Source organism: Oncorhynchus kisutch, linkage group LG21 (genome assembly GCF_002021735.2).
Source record: "Oncorhynchus kisutch isolate 150728-3 linkage group LG21, Okis_V2, whole genome shotgun sequence".
Classification (NCBI taxonomy): Eukaryota; Metazoa; Chordata; class Actinopteri; order Salmoniformes; family Salmonidae; genus Oncorhynchus; species Oncorhynchus kisutch.
Genome location: NC_034194.2, coordinates 26,066,585 through 26,081,938, shown reverse-complemented (window position 1 = coordinate 26,081,938; position 15,354 = coordinate 26,066,585). Strand labels below are relative to the sequence as shown.

The window sequence follows — 15,354 nt, the reverse complement described above, 5'->3', positions numbered from 1 at the left end:
AATCTCTTGTTTAATCTGCTCTCTATCACACCTACTCCTCATCACGTCTACCATGACATAATGCACCTCAATCAAGGATTCAGAGTCCAAAGCTATGAACCATAGGTTGGTTGACAATGTAATTGAATAAATTGCTCACATTTAAGACACGCAAACACAACCTTGAAGAGGCAGACACAGACTGTCATACATGTAAATATAATATGGGCATGCATGGCAACGGTAGGAGCATTTATTCTGTGTGCCTGCCTGCATGCGTGCGTGCATGCGTCTGTGTGTGTCTGTCTGTGTGTGTATGTGCGTGCGTGTTACTTCACCCGTGATTAACAGAATAAGAGATCATTTTCCTAGCTGTCACCACAAGGCTGTGACCAGACTGACCACCACACATTAATTAAAGATTATCAGAGTTAGTTAGTCCATCTTGGCAGCAGATACCACCCGCAATATAAACAAACTAACAACAACAGCAGACTCAGCTGTCTCTCCCAGTCTTGTAATGTAGTCAAGGGAACAAATCCAGTGAATTAAAACAAAAAAAATTGAATTTATTTTTGAAAACCCCTGCGTCAAAACAAATAATAATTTTGGCGTAATCCTCTTTGAATGGGGGGAAAACATTTCAAAAGCCATCACTACGGTTACGTAAAGGGGGACAATCATGAATGTCAAACAAGGCCAGCTTTAATTAAGACATGCTTTCTGATGAGTAGGTTTACACACAGAGTCAACACAGGCCAAGAAACAACTCCCTCCTCCATGGGCCTAGTATGAAACTAGAACCCCAAAACTAAAGTGAGGGTGGAGCTGGAGCTATAGCTAACTAACTGAGACAAAGCGTGGAGGGCCAACCCAATTTGTCACAAAAGAGCCTTGGAATCAGAGGAGAAGGAGAGAAGGAGCCTTCCACACATTTACACATTAATCTTCAGGACATTCCTCCCCTTTAGAACAAATCCCCCAAGAGCTATTAAAACAAACAAGGGTTGGTTTGGCGCCGTCCTTCAACAAAGATCTGCTGACACAAAATGGTGGTTCTGTGGTTCAACCCTGGCAGCTCAGACTGCATCACTCTCCACCATTAACACACAGTGACCTCACATAGCCACAGGAGTACGTGAGCATCCTTCAAGCATATGGCACCCTCAAACTCAACTCTGGACCTCGAAGCCAGTTCCAATGCGTTGTTCTTATTGTTCCCCTCGAATCTGGACTAATTCAGACCTGAGACACCAGGTGGGTGCATTTAATTATCAGGTAGAACAGAAAACCAGCAGGCTCCGGACCTCGTAGGGTCAGAGTTGAATACCCCTGCTCTAGCAGGTCAACCATTTAGCATTGACGTAGCATAATAATGACCTCGCTACTGATAAAGAGTAACAGTAGGACAGCCGTTTGGACAGGAGACTCAATGGATTTAAAAGCCTAAAATCTGATTTCCTGGCTCTAGGCCACTGTGTTAACCCAATTGAGCCTTAGCTGCCTCCACTTTCCATGAAACACAGTAGTGGGCAATTAGTGGGCCTATTTAATGAATTTAACAATGAACCCTGACATTTAGAGAGGGCACACAAAAATAATTAGTCCAGTGAACTCTGACCTTCCATACTGAGCATGCCCCGACTGGCACTGTTAATGATGGCCCCTGATTGGTTAACCCCCAGACTCTCCGATCACAGCCACACAGCATAAGCCTGATGAGCTAGCTCACCATCATAACATATACATCTGCATCTATCTCTCTCTCCATCCCCAACGGCACAAACCATTTGACAATGTACTGTTAGCAAAAATCCAAAGAGGCAAATCAAAGGGTTGCATGTTACATCAGTTAACTAGGGTACATGATCTATCAGTGCTGATACAAGCCTAATTGGCTATTACTATCAGGGAGCCTCAGAGGTAAAGTGCCTCCGCAGCATACATTAAACTGGCACCTGTTATGCACTTTCCATAATTAGCATCCTCTCTGTGGCATAGCATGCTGTGCAGCGTGCTATATACACACACACACATATATACATGCACACACCCACATGAACACATGCACATGCACACAGCCACACATGCGCGTGCACACACACACCAGCATTTACTCTTCCAGACAAGCCCATAAATGTTTGATTAATGCTTACAGTATCAGAGGTGGCAAACCACAAAACACAGGCCAGAGTAAGAGTCAGAATCATAAAATGACTGTGGTCTATTTAAGCAATAAGGCACGGGAGGGTGTGGTATATGGCCAATATACCACGGCTAAGGGCTGTTCTTCTGCACAATGCAACGCGGAGTGCCTGGATACAGCCCTTAGCTGTAGTATATTGGCCATATACCACAAACCTCAGAGGTGCATTACTGCTATTATAAACAGGTTACTCACATAATTAGAGCAGTAAAAATACATGTTTTATCATACCCATGGTATACGGTCTGATACACCACGGCTGTCAGCCAATCAGCATTCAGGGCTCGAGCCACACAGTTTATAATGATATAAAAACAGGATGTGCGATAATCTAATGCTTGTGTGTGTTTGAGTGAATCAGAAGAGTGTACTAACTGGTTGTTTAGGCTAATGAAGGTCTGGATCCAGCTGGGAATGTAGAGTCACAGTGTTTTACAACCCTGCCAGGCACAGCCACTACAAAGCCGCTCAGCCAGGTACAGAGACACAGCAACACCCGTGTGGTCCCCATGATCAAAGACTCTCTGCACAGCCCTACACTGATGCATTGGAAATGGACCAATTAGAGAGGAGAGAGTGGGAGGGGGAGATGGGGTGGGTTCTCTGGCGGAGCAGTGTTCGTTCTTTACCTTCCTTACCCCGACCCTTATAATACCTTCAGACAGGATAATCCCACTCCCCCCTCTCTCTCTTTCTCACTATCTCTCACACTCTTGCCCTGTGGACCATGGGACCATTCTGACATACAAGTTGATAGGTGTGCGGGTTAGGCCAACTCCTCTCATCATTCTGTTAAATGACTCATGCTGTCTAAGAAGTGTCTTAAAGAGGACAGTGTAATAGTGTGACTGCTGTTGGTGGTCTTAAATTCTCGACACACCGGTAGTATTTGCCGGCCGAGAGTACTTAGCACCTCTGAACAGAGTGGCAGCCGCTAGTAGAATAGCGGGAAAATGTCGTAAACGGCCACCCACGGCTAGTCCCTAAAACACACAGCGCGAAATGAACAGCAGGTTGACATTCGGTGCAGATCGACATTGCGTGCAGGGCGAAACTCGGTGCACGGCGAAACTCGGTGCAGGGCGACATTCGGTGCAGGGCGACATTCAGTGCAGGGCGAAACTCGGTGCAGGGCGACATTCAGTGCAGGGCGAATCTTGGTGCAGGGCGACATTCAGTGCAGGTCGACATTCGGTGCAGATCGACATTGCGTGCAGGGTTGAAACTCGGTGCAGGTCGACATTCGGTGCAGGGCGACATTCAGTGCAGGGCGAAACTCGGTGCAGGTCGACATTCGGTGCAGAGCGAAGGTAGGGTAGCCTAGTGGTTAGAGCATTGGACTAGTAACCGAAAGGTTGCAAGTTCAAATCCCCGAGCTGACAAGGTACAAAATCTGTCGTTCTGCCCCTGAACAGGCAGTTAACCCACTGTTCCTAGGCCGTCATTGAAAATAAGAATTTGTTCTTAACTGACTTGCCTAGTAAAATAAAGGTAAAATTAAAAAATTAAAAAATTCAGCGCAGGGCGAATCTTGGTGCAGGGCGACATTCGGTGCAGGTCGACACTGTAACTAGTGTACCTGAACACACCATGGCATCCTCCCAAGGACCAGGGAAAGGTCACCTGACATCATATCCTGTCTGTTGCTTTACAGCTGCTGATTAATGATGCTGCAGCCTGGACCCATGCTCTGGAGGGAGCGCCCTCATCCCTCACTCCCCCCGTTTAACACTATCTTCATAGAGAAGGGATTACGCTATCCATTTGACACAGAGACCGTGGGGACTGGGGAGACAGGGGCTAGGGCTGGGAAAACAAACTGGAGAAAGTGCTCTGCCACCTTTTATAAAAGCAGAGTCGTGACTATGAAAAAGAGGGTTGATATTTTATAGGTATGCAGTAAAAACCTATAGGATTGACCTCTGAAGACATTTGACCCTAAAGGTTGGAGTCATTTAAGAACTACATTGCAATTTTCAAAGAATAAGCCCTCTAAAAGAACACATTATCAGGACTAGCTAGGGCTGGGAATTGCCAGGGACCTCATGATACGATATTATCACAATGCTTAGGTGCCGATACGATACGTATTGCAATTCTCACAATTCTATAGGTAGTGTGATTCAATAGTGGGATTTTATTGCGATTAGGTTGTTCTTAACATATTGCTCACCATATGTCTGGAAATAAAAAAGCTGAAAACAAATAGTCTCCTGATCTAAAAATAAGATGGTGAACAAGCAATGCAGGACAAATACTGGAGTTATTGCATCTTTGCCAGAATTATGCAATAAAATGCAATAATCCCAACCTGCACTCTGCCACTTAACCTCCTAATACCACCAATCCCAGACTACATGCAGCCGGACAAACAAGGTAACTAATCTTTAAATACTCACAATCTGTTTCTATGGCAACCCCTGCCTTCAAAGGCACCCCGGTGCATGACCCCTGACTGGTGGCGTGCATAGTGGGAGGGAGACACAATAGGTCACACACATGCAACTATAAGAAGATATAACAAAGGCCAACTCTATGGGCTACAACCACAAATGATTCTATGTTTTGATTTCACACAAAGTGATTTCCTGTGAGCTCCAATCACTGTCTACAGAATAGGTTGGTATAATGATCCCTTCTTTAATCAACCCGACTGTGATCTACACGCAATGGGGATGTGTGCAATCTGGTTCCTGACACACACAGATGCTGGAGCCTGCTCTCTTGTCACTCTCTATCCTACAGGGGCACTTGATTGCTTCATTTGCTTTGCTGTCCATGTTGGAGAACAGGACTGATTCATTATGGTGTTGTACTTGTAGCTGTAACACTGATCTGATAACATATCTGATAACACATCTGACAGCATATCTGATAATATATATGATAATATATCTGATAACGTATCTGATAAAATATCTGATAACATATCTGATAATATATCTGATAATATATCTGATAACATATCTGATAATATATCTGATAACATATCTGATAACATATCTGATAACATATCTGATAACATATCTGATAACATATCTGATAATATATCTGATAACATATCTGATAATATATCTGTCATTCATGTCTCATCAGGACCTCTTCTACAGTGGAAATAGTCATGGCTGCAGCGTCCAGCAACAACATAGCCTGGACGCTTTATTTAAAGGTGTTGCCATGACTATGCATAGCTCTGTAAGTGATATGGATGTGCCATATGAGGGACATATATCTTGCCAGTATAGAATTAGACTAAGAAGCTGAGTATATACTGTGGCTAAAACTTTACCACATATATGCCGTGATAGATTTCTAAACAATTATCAATTATCATTATAACTGTAAATGTTATGTAAAGTATTCATTAGAGTATTTGAAGCATTTCAACTGTGTTTCTGGGTAATTTGAATAGTATACTTACGCCCACAGCCTCACATAAGCACGTTTTCAAGTATGACTAAAGCTGCTTAAAAGCCACTCGATTATGTGAGAAACAAAGAGCACAGTAGGAAAACGTCCCAGTGAAATGAGAAGGCCAGCTGCACACAGTGTTACACTGCTTTTCCCACATTTTCACTTGTTCCTTGGAGAAGGGTGGTCATGTCTGTCTGTCTCTGTGGGCCCGACTGGACAGAAAGCCAGCCATTAAAACGTTATGTGGTGCTCTGATAAAACAATGACACACACCATTCTCTATGGAGAAAATACGTAGCAGGCTACTCCTTTAATTTCCAGAAAACTTCACAAGACTGAGGGTGCATATATATCTGATTTCTTTTGACAGCTGTGGAAGAGCTCAGGAGCCTCACATACAGGTAACTGCCAAAATAATGGAAACACTTGATTAAATGAGGGATACAAAGTATATTGAAAGAACTTGCTTCAACACAGGTGTGGTTCCTGAGTTAATTAAGTAATTAACATCCCATCAATCTTAGGGTCATTTATAAAAATGCCCAGTATTTTACTACCATAGTTAGAAGAAGAGATCTCAGTGACTTTGAGAGTGGTCTCAAAGGAACGTAGAGGGTTTAAAGGGTGTGTGTGTGTGTGTGTGTGTGTGTGTGTGTGTGTCTCACCAGATCTCAACCCAATTGAACACTTCCGGAGTGGCGCCTGAGACAAGATTTCCACCACCATCAACAAAACACCAAATTATGAAAGAATGGTGTCGCATCCCTTCAATAGAGTTCCAGAATGGTGTCGCATCCTTTCAATAGAGTTCCAGAATGGTGTCGCATTCCTTCAATAGAGTTCCAAACACTTATAGAATCTATTATAGAATCTATGCCAAGGTACATTGAAGCAGTTCGAGGGGTCATGGTGGCCCAATGCCCTATTAAGACACTTTATGCGTGTGTTTCCTTTATTTTGGCAGTTACCTGTACATTACAGCACTGAGCGCACAGTCCGGAGGCCCTATTACCCAAAATGTAAATGTTATATTCTGATAGTGTACTGGAACTAGAACCATTGAGACCCAGAGGGACTGTAGTATGTATGGTCCGTTTCTTCTTGTCAACTCCGATCAGGATCACCCCAGCTCAGCTAGTGTTTGACTAGCAGGTCAAACCCAGTAGGGGTCAAAGATCAGGGAACTAGCTAACAGCCTAGACACAACACACCCAGATGTTGTTCAGGTTCTCAAGTGCTAGTGTTTATCATGCATAGCCTGGTACCAAGTCTGTTGGTGCTGTACAGCAAACTTTTATAGTTGTTGACATGACAATTACCATAGGATTTGGCAAGACAGCACTAACTGATCTAGGAACAGGCCATATTTGGCAGCCTTTAACCTATCTGCGCACGGAACCCGGTAGTGGGCTGAGATTCGACAACATACGGTGATCGCTACATAAATAGTCATATTAAACATTCATGAAAATACAAGTGTCTCACATGTTTTGAAAGCCTAGAATCTTGCTAATCCAACTACGTTGTCAGATTTAAAAAAGGATTTACTGCGAAAGAATACAATGCGATTGTCTGAGGATAGATTCCCATAAAAAACAACTATTTCAACAAAATCACAAACTGCAATAAAATAAATTGTTTACCTTTGACGATCTTCCTCTGTTTGCAATCCCAATGCTCATTGTTACACAATGAATGGTCTTTTGTTTGATAAAATCCATTTTTATAGCCTAACATGAAATTTACATTTGAGGTAAATACACACACAAAACGTGACTTTTCCAGTCATGTTTGGTTTCATTGCAATCAACTGGTTTGTTTGTAACACAACCAAACCTGATGGGTCATTTCGCGGGACGTATTGACTGAAAGAAACCGATTTGAAGACAACAAGTAATGACATCATTGTGCACCACTGATTTGCCCGCTGTTTCGTTGATTGACTATTTTAAGCCAATGACCACTGATCGTCTTGAAATCTAGCTGGGTAGATAGCCAATGAGCTGAGGTAAACGGAAATATGTAATGTTTATGTGTTGGAAGACCAACCCATGTAGTAAACTCCGGCGTAAAGAGGTTAATTCGCCATTGACGATTCATACTGGAAGGAGCCACGCATGTTATGCACAGCATTGTTTTGGTAAAGCGCATCTTCAGCTGTTTATATATCAATCAGTATGGCGACTAAGTCAGGGAAAGCTAAATCTAAGTCAAGATATACAGATGTACACACAATTTTAGAAGAAATTGATCGAGGATGATTAATTTAGCGATTCCCAAATGGAGGAATGTTTTTTGAACGGAGAGGACATCGTTTTGGACTGGTAAGTTATTCTCATGCTAATGCCGTTGTTTGAAATTAATAATATATTATTTGGGAAATTAAATAGCCTATTTGAGGCTGTTGAGGGCAGGGCAGGCCCACAACAATGGCCAAAGTGAAATGGAGACGGTAGATACAGCTGGTCTGTTGTAATATAATAAAGACAGTAGATCTAGCTGGTCTGTCATAATATAATAGAGACAGTAGATCTAGCTGAAATGTCATAATATAAATGAGACAGTAGATCTAGCATGTCTGTAATAATATATTCAACCTTATGTTCCCTGTACTCTGTAATCTGTGTATTATACCTGTTGATACAGTGCTCATATGTGAAACTATTCTAACTGCACATTTTCTTTCACAGTGACACTGCCAAGGTGTCCATCCCCCACTGAAGCTGGTTCATCTAGCTCCTGCCACAAGTGGTGTTCATCTGCCCAAATGTATTTCTGCAGGCATGGATGTGCTATGGCACCTGGCATCAGCAGCATAATATTGTGAAGAGGACTGAGGGTCTTCCAAATATTGAAAGTGTTATTTTGTAAATGTGTATATATTTTTTTCATGTTTTTTCTCAATTTCTTTTGTGTGTGTGGGGGGGGGTGGGGGTTAGAATACCATTTTGGTATTTTGTATATAGTTATTCCATTCAAAATGTATAACTTCACCAATTCGGCCACTTGGGTACATTTGGGCAACTTGTGTGGGACACCTGTGTGACTTCATGATAAATGTCATGTAGCACACTTATTTTGGAAGTTATCATTCTGACACTTTGCACAAGTACTGTTGCCCTCTTATATTTTACACTGAAATTGTCCCCATCATCCTATCTGAATGTTTGCTTTATCTTGTTCATTTTAAAGATGATGATACAACAATAAAAAGATAAACGTATGGTTTTTTTCATTGTATTATCTAAACCAGATCTATTGTGTTATATTCTCCTACATTCAATTCACATTTACACAAACTTCAGAGGGTTTTCTTTCAAATGGTACCAAGAATATGCATATCCTTGGTGCTGTGCCTGACTGTGCAGTTAGATTTGGGTATGTCTTCAGGCGGAAATTGAAAAAAGTAGGGGGTAGCTCTAAGAGGTTTTAAGTGTAGAATAAAAGGAGACTGGTAGTAAAGCAATTTGAGTGTGTTTTGTGTGAAGGGAATGAGTGTGGTCCATCCCTCTATGACACTCCCCCTCCTCTATCCTTTACCTGTCTCGCTAATTTACTGTCTCTCCCTGACTCAAGCCCATACGGCCATCCTTGACATTTTATGACTTCCTTTTTACGAGCAGTTGTTGATTACACCTTTAAATGGTCCTTAATAAAGGCTGAGAGCAAACAGGACTTTCAGCAGAAACCTTGGCAAACACCAGGGCCGTTCCATTCTAAAGGGTCTCCTTTTCCCGTCTTTTGGCAGCTTGCCAGCCCACAGGGTGTAACATGAAGAAAAGAAGATTCTTGGCTAAACGAAAAGCTTTCACCAAATTACTCTGCTGCCTGGCTTATCAATAAGGAAAAAGCTCTTAATTATGTAAAAACAGAGCATACCGTCTTCTTTATGAGAAAGCGGAGAGATGGAATCACTGGTCACTTTAAATGGAACACTAGTATCTTAACTAATGTTTACATACTGTTTTATACTCATTTCATATGTATATATTGTATTCTACTGTATTCTAGTCAATGCCACTCGGACATGATTTATATATTTCTAATTCCATTATTTTACTTTTAGATTTGTGTATATTGTTGTGAAATGTTAGATACTACTGCACTGTTGGAGCAAGGAACACAAGCATTTCGCTACACCCGCAATATTATCTGCTAAATATGTGTATGTGACCAATAAAATGTGATTTGTTTGGGAATGAGTTATTCTCCCGGGGTTAAATGCTATTTTGAGTGGGGAACAGTGTTATGGATAATGCATGTACCATAAAATTGTACCACAGAAATGTATATTATTTTACTTAGCACTATACTACACCACATGAATGATACATTGTTATGACCACTATCTTATATCTGAAACATTCAGGAAGTTAAATCTCTATAAACAAAGCTCTTTTTCACACTACGGTTTGGCTGTACTTCAGTCTGGCCTAAGGGGTTTCTATAGCCATAATGCAGGAGTGGACCATGGTCATTTTCTCATTAGGCCAACTAGAGGACCTCTAACAGAAAGCTTATTTCATGAAAGGCGAGGAAGCTGGGATATTCAAAGAACTAAGAGAGGAAGCAAGGTTAGAGTGAAGCATGGAAGGTGACGATCTTGTCCTTTCACTCAGGGAGGAAGCCAATAATAGCATCAACTACCCCATACTGCCTTTCCATCTTCCCTCACAAAGACTCAACAACTCCATGTATTAACTGAATGTCTCACATTGGTAAGGAGCATTAAGCCACAAGCTTGATAAAAACTCCCACCAGATTGAATCAACTGCTCTCAGGTCAGTTTAAGGCTTTGACCAAGTGATGTGAAGTTTCCCGTAAGAACTTATCTAGGAACAGCTTACCCTCCACAAATCCTGACATGGGTGAAATGCTAAGCTGACCTTAGATCAGCATCAGCAGCCCAGTCCTCTTAACAAACACTGATTCCAGTCCTGTTTCTGTTTGAGCAGCATAAACTTCCATCTATGTACAGTCATCCTCTCCACATGACACCCAGTGGTTTCATCACCCTCCCATCAGGACAATGCAGGCCACTTGTCTCCTCAGTGCTATTCCATGGGCGGAAATCGGAAATCGGAAATCCAAAACACAACACGAGTGAATGGACACGTGGCTCCATCAGCCTGCAGTCAAACAATGGGAGCATCTCCCTGAGTTTAGCTTCCACTTCCTAACCACACAGACACAGGGCATACAGAGGAAATACTAGTATTGTGGAGGTGTACAGGACAGAGGCTGCTATCTAACGCCCTACAACGCAGACATTCATGGAGAGTCAAATCGTGGACGATTTGTAACTGAAATAGTAGAGATTCAAATCAGCGTCACAAAAAGCCATAACATTTAACGAGCTGCCCTTCCCATTCATTCCAGATCATCTGATTGGCTGGATCAAGAGGAAATATAGGGCAGAGCAAATCAAATCAAATCAAATCAAATTGTATTTGTCACATACACATGGTTAGCAGATGTTAATGCGAGTGTAGCGAAATGCGAAGAGCACCATCCTGTTAACTGATGCTGTTTCTGCAAGCCTTTTGGCATCTGAAGACAGGGCACATTTTAAAAAACATTTTTCTAACTCAACTGAACATCTCCACTTTAATTAGCAGAAACTGACATGCTTTGACCACAAATCTCTGTGTGCTTCAGGGACAGCATTACACTGGGTCTGTGATTCAATATGGTCAGACATAACATCTTCTAGATAGCATAAAGTAGATGCAGAGAGTAAAGTACCCCTCTCCTTGTGTCTCCTCAGCCTCCATGCTCTGGAATGGCAACATTGTCACCACAACACAGCAAGAGGATGAGCCATGGCATGGCAGTTAATTTGTTTCACTCGTTTCCAAACGCATTTGTCGTTGATGGTGTCAATGTCACTTCTCAGTCAGGAAAATGCAATGAAGGAATTAAAAGGAACCAAGAAAATCAATAAGCACAAGTGTAGTATCTAAGTAGCCATTAGCAAGCAATATGACTGCACTGCACACAACAATTACACACCAAACACTATCAATAATGCTAGTATTGTTCTCCAATGAGAAATACAGAACTGTGCAATCATAGGCATGTTCGAGCAATGATACCCCCCTCTCTCATTCTCTCTCTCTCTGGCTCTGTCTGTGTCTCTCTATCTCCCCCCCAGACAAGGGCTCCCTGTGGTCTAGATAAGGATCATGGGTATTAATGTCTCCCAGCAGAGCCCTAGTAGTGAAGTGTTGGCTTATGGTCCTATAGCCTCATAGGGACGTGGCAGTCAACGACATTTCAGAGCATCATCACTAAGCAGTGCTGGATGAAGTACTGTGTCTACAAATGAAGCACAAAAACAAACAGAGAAGCAGTGTGAACATAGAGTTACCAGACACTGACCCTTCTACACAACCGCCATTTGCTTATCTATGCTGTATTTAATGTAATATGTAAGCCTTGTTGAGACTACCATGTCTGGTCTCAGGGGCAGAGAGAGAAGAACCCTGCACTGACCAATCAGAGGCCAGCTGGTCACAGTTCCATCACTGAGGGCTCCTCACAATTGACTCGCTCCTGAGGAGAAGACTACTGGCATGGATCACATTCAACACTCTACTGCTGGGTTTCACACTCATATACTGTATGTATACACGCATGCAAGCAAGCAAACACACACACACACACACACATACACACACAGAGAGAGCGAGAGAGAGACCTTGAACTGCTCATTCTCCTCCAAAGCCTCAGTGTCGAAGCTTTGGCTCTAAATAAATACAGCCTTTAACCGTCTGGAGACAACAATTTGTTTCAAAGTGACATTAGCCATAGTCCTGGAAAAATCCCAAATCTCTGTGGGATTCCCATTTATAGGAAAAGGGATAATGCCAGGAATACAAAGAGGCAGAAGAAGTGCTGACAAAACACTGCAATTTGAATATTGATCACTTTGAAATCCCAAATAAAGTCTGCATGTTCATTGTAAGATTTCAAGATTTAAGGATCAATTCAATTGGAAACCCTTGAAATAACATGTGCATGAGATAATCCTTTGAAATGCTATTTTCTCTCAGGAGAATCTCTCTGTAGAATAAAACACTGATCTTTTTCATCGTATCCCAAAAAATATAATGTACATTGCATTGCACGGCTATGGTGACAAAAGCTATGTGTATGTGTGTGTGTGTGTGTGTGTGTGTGTGTGTGTGTGTGTGTGTCTCTCACTTTCTTCTCTGTACTAACAAAGTGGTCATTGAGTGAGCCCTCAGTAGGCTGAGCATCTGATGTAAGGCCACTGATCTGATATAAAGATGCTATCAATCTGCCTCCTCAAATGAGCTCCAGCAGAAAACCAGATGGACACCCTCAATTTAGACTGCTATTAATCAATGATGACGACACACGTTCATCAACTAAATTGGCCTGGGCCAAAATGAGCACGATGACGCAGGTTGATCCAACTCCTCAGAGAGGTCTGGGGTCTGGACAGACAGGTGAGAAACACTAGATAGGTGAGTGTGAATTAATCAATCATCCAAGTGTGTTTCTCTCTACAGGAAATCAGAGAATGATTGAAGGCTCCTCCTCTTCCCGCTCATTGATCCACAGCAGCCAGCCGTCACCACGGCAGCATTCACTAACTCACACAATCCCAAGGGAACATAGGGCCAGACAAGGACACATCCCCAGGGGACAATAGGGCCAGACAGGGCTCTCCTGAGGCCTGACAATCAGCAATGGCTCAGACAATAACCACTTGATCTGAGATGCATATCTATGATATAGCATACCCAACCCAACATTTATATCATGAGTAGCATCTTTCTCCAATTCAAAATGATTTGGATGACTGATTATCCTTTGCGGTTATAATGATGGTATGCATTGGTTATACAGCTTTCCAGTGAGAGGTATGGTCTTGATGATGATCTCACCTTGTTTGAGTATGGTGGCCTGGCAAGGTTGACTCCATCTCTGATGACTTTATCCCTAATCATGATCTTCAGCTTCAGTTTGGGGTAAATCACCAGCTCCCTCCGGTTTCCAAGCGTCAGGTTCCTCTGCGCGCCCAGAAACGCGCCCCCATTCCTCCCAACCCGGTCACTATTCGGTTCGGTCCAAGACTTGGACCCCCGGAGTTTAGACTCGTACTGGTCCACCAGGTGACTAGGACACATTTCGGACGCGGGGGGCATCGGCTCAAGTGTAAAATACAGCCCCGCCGCAGTCTCCTTATCATCGTCTTTCAGCCTTTGCACCGCGTCGTGGATCCTTTGCCGGTGGTGCGGTATGTAGACACCGATAGCATCCAGGTCGGGGTCTCCAATTTGTTTGCAAACTTCCAGATCATCGTAGCCGTTATCCACGAAGGACTCCACATACTGAGAGAGCTGGAGGGTCTTCAGCCACTCAAACACGATGACAGGTCCGGTGCTTGTCATGTTTGGGTGTTGTAGCTACTGTAAATAGGCTAATGTAAAGAGTGCAGAACAGAACACCACCAATAATTACTTCCCCAAACGGATTTTAAATCTCATTGTTAAATGCAAATGAAAATGGCAGTATCTTCGCAATTAATGCAGTCTAAATGTCAGGAACACACGAAGAAAGGACAATGCAAATGTTAGAATCCATGACTCAAAAATAATAGCCTAAACTGTATGCTACGTAGTTCAAAATTCTATTATTTTTGATAGGGAATATGGAATATATGGCCTCCCGTTATTCTGTGATAACATCCAATAAACCCGTTTGGTGAAAAAGGTCAGTGAAACGAAATACACTGATATCCTTTGACACATGCCAATATTTGCAGACGGAGATGAGTTCAGTGGATGCAGTGATAGCGCTCAAATCCCCGATGTCATTTGCCATCGATGTTACTCGCCCATATTGACATGCCAGGTTCACGGTAAACAATCACGTTAGGCAAAGAAAAAAATCATTATTTAAAACCAAGAATTGTTCCAGATTTAGACGGATTAGAAAGTGTTACCGTATTCAGTAATTGGTTTAGTTATATGTAATCATAAACGTTCCAACGTTGCGCCATTTGGAGACGCTTTGCTCCCGCTGTAGTAGCCTATTCCTTCCACGCCGCCCTCACTCTTGTAAACCCTCAACCGGAGCAAAATGTACGTATTCCAATGACAGGGAAATTGACAGAAAATATAATTTTAAACTCAAAGCAATCCCGAACCAACGAGAGCGACAGCTCGGACCGTGTTGTGTCCAAATGCTTTGGGTATGCCGGGGCACTCCAAGCCGGTAGAGCGGTACGACAATCCACATCCAACAGTCACATTAAAATGTTCCTCGAACCAAACGGTCTGTGCTCGAGCGGTCCACGCCCCCAGATCCGCGTGTGGCTTTAAAAATAGTGTTGGAATTCCTTCTTTACAACCTGTCACGGAACCCATGCGCGCACGGTCAACGAGTCCCCACACAGAGTCCAAAGTTAACCGCAAGATGCTCTGAGAGCGCATTCCATCCGCCTGTCATACAGTTTAAATGAGCAGTCTCGTTTCTGGTTTGATTCACGTGTCTCTCCTACTCCGTGTGATTTCTCTCTCCGCTCAGTGTCTCTTTCTCTTTCGCTCCCTCTCCCTCTCATTCAGTATGTCCCTGGACTCGTTTCTCATCACGCACTAGCATCCCCTGTCTAACAGTTGAGGTACTGAAATACTGGTTTTACTTCGTTGAATTTATTAAAGGATTAAACTAAAAATTGCAATCGCCAAATTATCACATAATAACTGCTCTTTGTTTTGATG

General features: G+C 42.7%; 1 protein-coding gene across 4 annotated transcripts in view; it reads right to left on the bottom strand.

Moving 5' to 3' along the window:
• LOC109866286 (SAM and SH3 domain-containing protein 1) overlaps positions 1 to 15,106 on the bottom strand; it is a 304,701-nt gene extending 289,595 nt beyond the window's left edge. For 2 of the 4 annotated variants that reach the window (XM_031800988.1, XM_031800989.1), the window contains exon 1: positions 13,516 to 15,102. In XM_031800988.1, the coding sequence (XP_031656848.1) occupies positions 13,516 to 14,022 (507 nt within the window). In that variant the 5' untranslated portion in view covers positions 14,023 to 15,102. Of the gene's footprint in view, positions 1 to 13,515 lie in introns of all 4 variants that reach the window. The other 2 variants (XM_031800987.1, XM_020454867.2) reach the window with 2 other exon arrangements.
• Between the last annotated feature and the right edge of the window lie 248 nt (positions 15,107 to 15,354).